Consider the following 12,477-nt stretch of genomic DNA (forward strand, 5'->3'; position numbering starts at 1 on the left):
TAGTGATCAGTGTAAAAAAAATGCAGGAAACGGGATTTAGAATGTTGACAGAATTCACATTCACTTTCTCACCAACAACATAAAAGTATGCATAAAAACTAATAATCAAGTCAGAAACAATGGTTTAGATGTATTTGGTCTATAAGAATAAACCATTTATTTGTATATAAGCAAATGCTACAGTCAATAGGAATGACATTAAAAAAAAAAACATACTGTACCTTACCAGTAATACAGGAAGTAAGTATACTGTATTCATTGAAGACCATTTCGGAAAAGAGACATAAAATACATTTGATTCAACAAATACAACTTCCTTATATAAATCAGTATAATATGAAAATTATATACATATATAAAATGTATTATTATTCATAAAAAGCTAGGAATACAATCAACATCACTCAAAACTCAATGTGTTCTAAACATTTGAAAGTGGATTACATACTTAGAACAAGCCTGTAGAGAATAAACACATACACACATATACACACAAACTCATACCCACACACACACACACTTACAGAGGAGGATAGGGAAAGGTGGGGTGGGGAACCTGAAGGTTGAACACAGAAGAGCTATGACTCATTACTAAACGCATCCCCTTTTGCAGAATGCCAAATCTGACAGCAATTTGTTTATCAATAAAACAAATTCGCCTACCGTTACACTCCAGGGCCATACAAGCTACTTTAGTTTTATTATGTACTTTGTTTTATAACAAGCTCCTGCTGTACAGGAATACAGTATGTACTTGATGGAAAGACGACAGAGTAGTAGTTGGAGCAGCTGAAGGTGAGGCTGAAATTTCAACGGAAATGCCTACCAGCTGTTGTGATAGATTTCCTCCAAATTCTTTCTGGTTGTAGCTACCAAACCTAGGTAGATTCTGCATTGCATTGTCAAACTTGAAATAACAAGAAGCTACTGACAACGGCAATGGAGAAAAAGTGCTTTCTGGTATTCTACGTTTTTTGGAGTACACAATATGTATTCATCATTTGGTCAATGTCCCCTGATCCCTGCCCAGACTTGGTTCCCCAGTAGCAATGGATTTTAGGGAGGGAAGTGAACCCCATGTAAATGATCAATCCCAGAAACCTGTGAAACTCTTCTGGGGTCTTTGTCCCATGCCCCTGCACTGTTTGCATACGATGGCCTACTAAGCACAAGCTCCCATTCCTTCCGGTTGGTAAAACCACATATGCCTGGGACAACAATGTGAGTAAAAAAGAACATAACAAGTCTATTTCACACAGTTTTTTAGTCTGCACCATCCTACGCATGGCACATAAATCTATACCTTCTTCCTCCATCCCCTCATGGTCTTCAGCATTGTGAGCGCAAGCTCATGAGCAGTCAGCTACCTCTTCAGGCTTGCGAGAAGGTCTGTGTAGGTCTTGTCATCCTCCATCTGAAACAAGAGCGAAATCATACAAATACCTTTATTAATGTAAAAAATAAAATTACAAAACTACAGATTTGTGCATGTATGCACACAAAAGAAGAGGTAGCCTAAACTATTGAAGCATCCTCAGAATATACTCGAAATATTTCTAAGTAGGCCTATGAAAAGTCATTGTATTACACATGGGTTTAGCTACCCTAAATCTGATTGCCTGGCTGGCATCAAGATAAAGACAGATTACATTTCACCTAGTAACAAACTGCTGAAATGCAATAATGACATTTCTGACAGAATATGTGATTTCACATCATGTTTTCTATAACTAAATATTGAGGAGTTGTGCTTCATCTATTTCAAGTCATGCCATCTTAGAAAATGTTGAGACAAGCACGTCTGATGTTTGTCATTTAGAAGTTAGCAAGCTAAAATAGTTCACTACAGACTGCACTACAGATAACAACCGGAGGAAAGGCAATAAGTTAATTACATTTCTGACAGAATATGTGATTTCACATCTTATTTTCTACAACTAACGTTACATATTGAGAGGAGTAAAAATATCGCTCAACTTATTTCATGTAAGAGAACGCAACTTAGAAACGCGGCGCCCATTGATTTATTCAGCTTTGGTTTGCTATACTGTCTTGCCAATATAATGCTTACCTAACAAGCAAATTGGTACTAGAAAACAAACTTACCTACAGGTTATATACTAACAGGTTTTTAAATGAAACTGTCAAATGAAAATAACTGACATCAAAAGCAAACGATAATATTGCAAGCAGTTCAGAATTATACAGTTAGCTAAAGTTACGTGATGATGCACTAGCCCCCCGCTAAGCCATAATGTTGACGCTGATGAGAAAGCATATTACTGTCAAATAACATGATTTAAGGACTTAAAATTAAGATAAACCATAACTAGAACCGATGTAAAAACAATATTACCTCAGTTTATCCAGCTTTGTGGTTTCCAGTCGAAGTAAACTCCAACTTAAGTGCAGGTGGCATCCAGCTGTCCATTTTAAATGCACCGACTCAAGTGAAAATATTTTTTCAAGACTCATCTTCAAGTATCCAAAACATTTCGCGCCATAAACCCCTTAACCAATCATATCAAATTGAAGCTTATGTTGTCAGCATTACGGGGAAGATTTCAGAAATAAAATCAGTCATTGGACAGCTGAGATATTAGATGATTGGTCATCGTTAAAATTTTAACGAAATTAGAACGGTCAGGCTTGTAAGGGTTAAAGCTACAGTTCTGGAACTTTTTGGCAAAGTACCCACATTTGTCTACTACAAGTTGCAACCATTTAAATCTCTTCAACTATATTACAGAATTTGTGAGATTATGACAAATACAGTGTGTACCTTTGTTACAACCTACCCCACTACTGGGGTAGATTGTAACACCTATTGGGGTAGATTAACAGGTAAAAAAAAAATGCAGAATAACAATGGAATTCCATTTGATATACTGATTTATTGCATAAACAGGGTACACAGGGTGTGAAAATAGATTCACCAACATTGTATACCATACAATACGTTCTTCACATAGAGAATGGAGATCATATTAACGTTTTAAACTAAATATAAAAACCACAATGTTTATACTTTTGTGTGTGTATGTATTTGTGTCTCTCATGGAAAGAGAGAGAGGGCTGAACAGTCACACACACAAAGATGAAATTAAACAGACATAAAATGGGTCTACTAGCCCCATTCCACATGTTGTAACATATTCAAAAAATGTGTTACAACCTACCCCACCACTGTCATCCATTGTTTAGCTAGCTGTATTAGCATGGTGCTTTGACATTAGCAAGAGAGAGCTACACCATTCTTTACTAGAGAAACTATAGTTTGACCTGATGTAACTCATACAACTGTATCTACAAAGGTAAAAGCACTAGAAAAAAAATAAATCTAAAAAAAAAAAGTTACTTTCTTACCTCAGATGTTGAATTTTTCTCCTTACTCCGGGATAAATGGCACTAACAACTTGAAAATGTCCATGTGTGATCGTTAAGGAAGTATGAGGAGTCAGAAACTGTCACATGGCTCATATCTTATCCCTAATTGGTGGAATTGGTGATGTTACAACTCCCCCCATGTTACAACCATACCCGGTCTCCCCTACCAGTGTTTAGCTGTGTCACAAAACAATAAGCTTTGTCAGACTACTTTTAAAATGATATTCAGGGCTATATACATTTTAAACATTCGGGGCTGAAGACCCGACAAAGCCTTGCGTTAATTCTTCAGGTAGGAAGTGTCAGGAATTTTCATACGAGAGACGCTCTCATTGGTGTTTAGTATATGGAGTAAGGAATTGACAGCAACATATCCAATCACATTATGAGAGATGCTGAATTTAACATAAACTGCGATGTTTGATTTTAAATTAATGTAAATTTAGCCTGGACTGTAAGCTGGCACACGTGGGTGCTCGATGTTTTCAGTGGGTGCCCGAGAGATGGAGCACCCATGGTATCGGCGCCTATGACGAGTATATCTCGCGGTTGCATCCATTACAAACAAACATGCAATGTGAACGTCTGGGATTGGGGAGAGCACTAAATGCTCTTCTGAATAAGCACAAAGTCAAGCCTTTAAATTAAAAACACTCTTTAATAATCAAAAAAATAAACCCTAATGAAGTAAACTTGTGACCATCAAAAATCGTTTATCGCGTAACTCCGTGATAACAGGACTTATTATACGGCTCTTCACAATGCTAGTAGAATGCTCCATTGACTTGAATGGGATTTCCCAAAGTTCTAGCGGTAAGATATATTCATGTAATAGAGCTGGTAAGTCCCGCCCATCCGCTAAACCCCCAGTGGACCTCTAGATTGAAAAATCGTCAATGCAAGTGAATGTGAGAAAATAATTATTTTCTGGTCCCGTTTGAATTGTGCCATGAATGTGAACATATGTTGTCTGTGAATTTTTAATATAATTTTTCATGTTACGAGTTTGACAGTATATTATATGATTCTTCGGCTATCAGTTGTGGAAAAGACATAACGAGAAAGACTACATGTCGCCTGTGACGTGAGCTAGCTCTAATCGCTAACATTAACTGAGATGCTAGTTTTTGTAACGGCAGGAATAAACACACATGGTAACAAAAATATTCGAAATATGTCTAGCTTCACTCAACACATTAACACTATGATACAGTGTGATTGTAAAGTTGTATGGTTCACTGTGTTCAAAGTCGATCTTAATAACCCTCTACATCTCGACCAACTGATGGTTGTTATGGGAAACTAGTTAGCTGTCGTCTAGCGGAAAGTTGTAGTCCACAAAGTGCTCTCATACAAAGTTTAACCGCATCAAACTTCTACCCGCTCAATTGTAGCATTCTTTACACGAAAAATTATATTAAAAATTCACAGACAACAGACAACAGACAACACATGGCAAAATTCAAACGGGACCAGAAAATAATTATTTTCTCACATTCACTTGCATTAACAATTTTTCAATCTAGAGGTCCAGCGGGGATAGCGGAAAGGGCGGGACTTACCAGCTCTATTACCGCTGCAAACATATAATTACCGCTGTCAATGGCAATGGGTTTTGTGCTTCTGATACGTCTTTCATATCACTACGCAACGACTGGAACTTCATTCAAACGTGAAAGCAGTCGGTTGATCAGCTGTGTTCTAAAGAATGTTTGATTCAAGTTCAGCAGCGTGTGTTGTTGCGAACTATTTGTTTCTCAGCAAATGCCACGATGAACGGTAACAATTAGGCTAGGTTATGTAGGCTAAAGTGATGTGGGGAGTTTATTATTTCGTTTTGGCAAGTAGCCGTATAATAAGCGGGATAATGTATAGAACACCGGTCATTACTGTGAAAATAAGTCCCTTCAGGGCGGAACAAGACCCCTCCGCTGCGCGTCGGGGTCCGGTTCGCCCTGTCGGGACTTATCTTCCCAGTAATGACCAGCGTTCTATACATTATCCCTTACGTAACAGGAAGGCATTTGGCTGAGCAACGGAGGTTAATATGCTCTATATTTTGTCCAAATGATGTCTGTCTATCATCGTTGCACTCGGAGAAAACCAGAATGTTTAATTTGTCCTGCGTTTTTTCTAGGCTGCAAACATATTCACTCGCCGTTAACCAAATAGGCCTATTTCTTTATTAGGGCAGGGCAGGCATATGCGATCAGTGTGCCAGATTGTATGCTATGCCGGCTTATTTTTCATTTATTTATTTAAATTGCTTACATGCTTTATTTTTGAGTTATTAAAAAGTAGTTTTACATAGTGTCTTTTTAAATGAATACAAACTAGTGCCTTTTCAGAACATGCTATTCCTGTAGAAAATCTGTAGCCCAATTGTATTCCTGTAGGTAGGCCCGCTTAAAAGTAGGACGATAGGGACAACATTCCAGATAAGTATTTTTATTCATGTTTGCTGAAAGATTTAATAAGTATAATCCCTTTTTCATTCCCTACGTCGATGCAGCGCCATAGGTTTCCATTCAATCCAACTGTCTGCTTTCCCCCCAAAAGGGGGCGGAAACGTACTGCAAAGTTCCCGGATGTGCCGGTGATGCATTTATCATTTGAATTCAATAAAAAACGAATTATAGCATTGCTATTGGTTGGCGTGACAGTGTTTCAATGTTGCAAATCCTCTTTTTATAAGAGGCAATGCAAAGTATCCCACTTTGACCAACTGTTCGTTCAGACATTGCATGATGTAAAACATTGTTTTTCAAGGCTGCTCTTATATATTGTATAATAATTCTATTTTTGTTGACGTTGTTCATTAAAGACATCCTTGTCGCTGAACATGACCATAAACCAGATGCAAACCTAAACTAAAGTAGGCTTTACCAACCTTACCCCAAATTTAAAGATTTGAATGATCTAAATATACACTATAGCTTCTGTGATAATTATTCTACTACTTCATCTAAAGAGGCGTTGCGAAATCCATGGCGAAAGCCGCAAATGCCCATGTCTGCGACGACGACGCTGCATTCTTGTGACATAACATGAGGCACGTATATTTTTTCTTCTGACCATATCAATGTGTATTTCTGTCGTATTACCAGCTGTGGCTCCCATTACATTCCATGGACTCGATTCCTCCTCTTGCCCTCCACTAGGCTATTTTGCTGTGGTGAGAAAAAAAAAAAAACATGAAACACAAAACTTAGGCGTCTTTATACATACATTTTTTACAGAATTTGGCTTGGAGGGCTTCTAATGTTTGTCCCTTCTGTCAAAACCCAATATTTCACTTCTATATAAAATAATAGGTAAAATTCCGATGTCAGATATTTTGGACCAGATATTAAAGGAGAAATACGGCAACTCGGGGGGCATGTGGATGGGGGCTCATGGACATGCCCCTAGAGTGAATTCGAGAAGCAGATCTAGGTGAAAATTCACCAGATTTCTCCTTTAACTGGGATTTCAATATGATCAATATTAAATTCTTCATAATTGAATAAAATTGTGTCCTTGTTTTTTTCCTTCCATCTTTTAGTGTGTGATCAAACTTTCCAGAAACATTAGTTTTTAAACTAAGATAGTTTAGATCTTTGGACATAACAATGCATATGAGGTATAGCTAAAACAGTTTTTTACAATTGGACTACAGATTGGACAAGAGCATGTTAGTGATGAAAAGTTCAGCCAGTTTAGTGATCTCTCAGAATGGCCTATATTTCAAATACTTAATTTCCAGTTAAAATTACACCTATTCAATATTGGTGAAAATGTAACATTTGAAAGGGAGGAAGCACACTGTATTCATCCTGACACTACATATCTCTTTCTTTCAGGGATATCAAACCTGATAATATCCTACTGGATGAACAAGGTAAGGCTGTCCAAATCCAAGCTGAAAGTGTTTGCAGTCTGTTTGTAAACTGTATTGGAATCACAATCCAGATCTGTAATGCAATGTGTGACAAATGTTGTAATTGTATGTTCTTTTATCATTGTCAGTGGTGTGCACAGACATTTTGGGGGGCAGGTGCTCAGGAGGGGGGGGGGGGGGATGGGCACTTTTTAGCGCACATGGAACACTTAATTATAAAAAAAAAATTACACGCACATGTTGAATGAAATTAGTAAATCAATATACAATTAAGACCCCGTTTACACGAGCATGTGTATTTTTATAAACGAAGACATTTCCCTACGTTTGAGCCTTTCATTTAGACGCAAACGGAGAATTTGCCCCGTAAAACGGTTATCCAAAAAAACTCCGGCCAAAGTGTTTTTTTGGGAAAACTCTGTTTATGCAGTTTTATTTGCAAACGTAGATGGCTCGATATTCGTTTAGGAAAATACCCTGCTTCGTGTAAACGTAGTCTAAGACAATAAAGAGACCAAAATGTGTTAATTTATGTTACCTAACAAAACCTATACAACAGAAAACGTTCGTCTTAACACATAGATTTGCAATTGCAAACTCTACCGAAATTATTTGTAGCCTATGTGGTTGTCCTCACGTTATCTGTCATTGACTTGGGCTACAGCGTAAAACTTTATCAGGTGACCAGTCGGCTAAAAATGCTTAGTTGTTTGATGCTGTATGAGACATTTTACTGCACAACAAAATGATTACACGTTGGGCTTAGAGGGCAAACTGTACGATTTTACTTGATCTGTAAAACAATAGAGACCAAACAGTGCGAGAAGGAGTTATAGTGGGCTACTGACTGTTGTCATTACATGAATGCAGATGGGCATTTTTCACAGGTAATGGGGAACTTCCCGTTTCTTCTGTCACAAATGAATGTGTTAATACATGTTGCCTAACAAAACATATACAACAGAAAACGTTCTTCTTAACTAGTGCTGTCAAACGATTAAGTCCATATTAACAATAAAGCAATTATTGTGTATCTTGATTGGGATTCAAATGAAAGCAAAGCAAGTTACTTTATTTACTGAACGTTAAGACGGTAGGTCTATTTGATTATTTCAAATCAAATTTCAAAAGATGTGCAGCAGACCTGAGGCAACACAATATATTCTTCAGAAATATAGCTGATATAAACTGAAATAAATGCTACCGCAGAAGTGCATGCACAAAATGTAGGTCTACACACATTATAAAGGGCATACCAAACAGAAAATATTATATTCATACTATATTCATTATCTTTGAGATCAGTTGAAAATAAGGAACTTTTCAACATGAGTGCATTGCCATTTTATAGGCCTACAGTCTATGGTGCACTGTCACTTGCCACACACATCAACGCCGAAGTTTTTTGTTGTATATAATGCATGTCTGCTTAAGCATCCACACAAAATGTTGTGCAAACAGGAAATGTGTCAAAGTAAATCAGCGAAGGTTTTGTTGGGTTTCAAACATGAGTCTCACTGAGGCAAAATGCTCCAAGTAGTAAGCACTATCACCACTACGCCACAGAGCAACACTTGTCATTAGTCTAGTACAGTGTTTTTCAAACTTTTTCAGATGAAGGACCACTTAACCAATAAAAAAGAAACTCACGGACCACCTAGCTAAAAAAAAAAACTTCAATAGTATTAGCCTACACGATAGGCCTGCTCACTGAGCCACCTTGCTTATTGTCTTTGCAATTTGCTATTGTGTCAGAGGGTTCATATGATTTAAACTGGCATATCTTACATAGATAGTGTTGCAAAACTGTTCGGATTTACATACAAGTTGGTTCAATATTGCAAACATCTCATATATATTATATTTTACCACATCTGCTCGCGGACCACTTGGGATAGCTTGCGGACCACCAGTGGTCCCCGGACCACACTTTGAGAAACACTGGTCTAGTAGACTAGTCTACTAGCTTACTAGCTATCCTGATGTCCATGTTAACTGGTGATAGCCTATAACATGAGCAAACACAGCGAATGCATGCCTTGAATAATGCAGATGAATTTTGCCTCAGTAATTTTGCATCACAAACAGTAACAAATGACCCCATCAGACGTTGCTCGTTTTTTGTGCAGAAACACACATCGTGATTATAATGCGCAAAAATTATGAAGATCACTTGGGCCTCGAACTGCTCACTAAAATAGCAAGCTTGCAGTAGTAGTCCACCCTGCTAACCAATTGCACCACTGGTTATTTTGTATCTATGCAATAGCATGGTGTTCCTATTAAATGAATGTAGGTCTATGTTGTCTTGTGACAGCTTATTTGTCAATGGATCAAGATATTCATTATAGCAAACATCTAGGCTAAGTGAATGTTTTGCAACAGGCTGCTGAACGAGCAGTAAGTAGGCTAAACTATTTTCTAATTTAGGCTACGTGGGAATCTGAAACAGCAACTCTCTAGCTACATCGAAGTTTTGTAATATATGCCACCATGATAACCATTTTGTGTCGTCAAATTAGGACCAACAAATTAAATAATATTTAACTCTGAGAAAATAAGTTTCATGTGTTCACTTCAAATCACTAGACAGCTCACTGCATAACTTCACCGAGACATGACACTAAGTTATGATAATTTTTGCACATGACTGACGTGTTTCATATTATTAACCCCCAAAACGGATAAGTGTTAGTGGGACATGCCAGTTTGTTGTACATCAGTTAGGTTTTGGTATGTGAGGCAAAGATGAACCTATTTTGTTGTTTTGAGGCTTGCATATGCCCATGTTAAATTGTGATAGCACCAGTTAACATGGGCGTATATTTCTCACATATGTTAACCTGTGTTAACTTTGACTAACAGTTCAATATATAGGCCTACATAGAAATCTGGCATTGATTTCAGCGGCTCGTAGTGTAGTGGTATAGACGATGTACAAGCTAATCCAATCTACTTTCTTGTCCATGCGTGGTTTTATTTTTGTCCATTCATTCAGTATGTGTCATATTTGTGCGGATAATGCTTAAACAGACATGTATTAGACATACACTGGTGATGTTTTCAGCGATATCTGTTATATTGTCTCACTTGCAAACACTTCGTGAAAATGTGAACCTGCACTAGGCTGAGGCAGAGCAGAACACTCTTAAGAAGTAGGCAGGGTCTTGTTGAATATTCACTGATTTTATGCAAATATCACCAGTTAATCTGCTCACCATCTTAACTGGAACACCGGCTCGTAAGCCCAACCAAGTGTGTGCAACATGCCTTTACGTAGCCTACTAACGGCGCATCATCATAAAGATACATTTAATCTGCATCACGCCCCATTTTAGCGGAAAACATGTTCACATTATATCATTGATTCCAATGGGAAAGTAATCACACGTTGACGTTACATCTAGTTATTAATTCACAGGACATTCAATCGTTTTACGTTTAAGAATTAAGAATTATGTTTATGTAACTTACTCCTGTACATTACCAACCTAATTCGTTTGCAATGCCCCATGTATTGTACAAATGTTGCTACACTTACCATAATATCAGTTAGCTTGCTAGCTAGCTAACTGTGGAATAGCCAACTGTAACATAGCCAATTATCTCACCTAGTTGTGGGAAATAGGCTACGTTCATATTACAAGTGATAGAATGAATGTGTGACTTATGTTTAGTTGATGTTATGACATGTAAAGTTAAGCTTGCTGAACTTAATTATAGTCAGCCATAGGCAGTTTGACTGTGCCTATCGATACATTCTTGACACTCACTCCTGTTAGTAAACTGGAAAGAGCAAAACATAGGAACATGGTCACATTAATCCCATAAACACACAGATAACTCTTACACCAACCTTATTTTGTGCCTTTTATTCACGTTTGTTTCAAGATTAAGTAAGTATACTATAAGCCCTTTTCGCTCCCCACTTTGATGCAGCATAGGTATCCATTAAATCAGTCAACTTTCCCTTAAAAGGGGGCGTGTATGTGCAGCACATACAACGTTCCATTCCATTCGTCAGTGCATATTGTTTAGTTTCTGGTCTAGCGAGATCTGGTGTGGTGTTGTAGTTGTTCTAACGTTACTAGTTGTTGCAACAGCATGTGAAAAAACGACAAAGTTTGTTACACCAAAAAGAACGTTAATCTCGCGATAAAAAAATTTACGCCGTTAAAATAGGTTTACGTTAACGCCGTTAATAACGCGTTTAACTGACAGCACTATTCTTAACACATAAATTTGCAAAATCTACCAAAATTATTTGTATGTCGTCGTCACATTATCTGTCATTGATTTGGGCTACAGCGTAAAACTTGATCTAGCTTTATCTAACTAGTTTATCAGGTGACCAGTTGGCAAAAATGCTTGTTTGGTGCTGAATGAGACATTTTACTGCACAACAAAATTATTACATGTTGGGCTTAGAGGGCAAACTGTAAGATTTTGCTTGATCTGTATGTTACCTGGCTGATGGGGCACGGGATAAGCAGCCTGTCAGCGACCATGCCTGCTATCTGAAGACGCTTACTGAACTGCTATGGTGCTGCGCATTTGGCGTGCCCTGCGCGCGATCGCGCGAGTTCACGTGACAAAGGAAGAGAGATAGGCTGGTCGGGTGTGCGCAAGGAGGTGGCTCATTTCGGGGCATTGTTTCAGTCGTTTTTAATGGCTCAGGTTTTCAAAAGATCATTTCAAAACCGACCTCAGGAAAATCTTAATAATATTAATAATTAAACAAAAAAAAAAACAAGTTTCAAAAGGGCATTTTCGTTGATAAAGGGCAAACTTTTCTTAGTGCTTTAGCACCACTTAGTGTCTATTTATGCACGCCTATGATCATTCTAAATAGCTGTCAACTTAATAATTAGACAACAACAACTAGAATGCATTCTATACATAAATGCGCCGCAAACTTTATGGACACCGCCATCTTGCCTGCCGCCATTACTGTGTGCCTGCGGAATGTGACGGTGTGACACTTGCCGGTGCCCTCTAATGGCTTTTCAATGGAAGCATCCTGTCAGAGAATGTCTAATAGGAGATCTTGCTCATGAAAGAAAATGTCAGGCTGTGGCCAAAACTTACCGATGAAGGTAATTTATTGACAACATAATGTATTAAGAGTGTATTAATTGATGACAACAATAAAACCGAACGCTGCCATTACTAGCTGTGTTGCTAATATGTTCACAAGCTTCACAAGTTAC

At 37.8% G+C, this 12,477-nt stretch overlaps 1 protein-coding gene across 1 annotated transcript in view; it reads left to right on the forward strand.

The window, feature by feature from the left end:
- Window positions 1-12,477, forward strand: part of stk32c (serine/threonine kinase 32C) — a 484,207-nt gene that overhangs the window by 207,356 nt on the left and 264,374 nt on the right. Inside the window, exon 5 of the mRNA XM_076286494.1 lies at window positions 7,230-7,267. Within this exon, the coding sequence (XP_076142609.1) occupies window positions 7,230-7,267 (38 nt within the window). The remainder of the gene's footprint in view (window positions 1-7,229; window positions 7,268-12,477) is intronic.

Source organism: Alosa pseudoharengus, unplaced genomic scaffold, assembly GCF_046254945.1.
Source record: "Alosa pseudoharengus isolate Yale_2024_CS ecotype anadromous, Long Island Sound unplaced genomic scaffold, YU_APseudo_1.1 YU_APseudo_1.1_scf_15, whole genome shotgun sequence".
In the NCBI taxonomy this organism is placed as follows: domain Eukaryota; kingdom Metazoa; phylum Chordata; class Actinopteri; order Clupeiformes; family Clupeidae; genus Alosa; species Alosa pseudoharengus.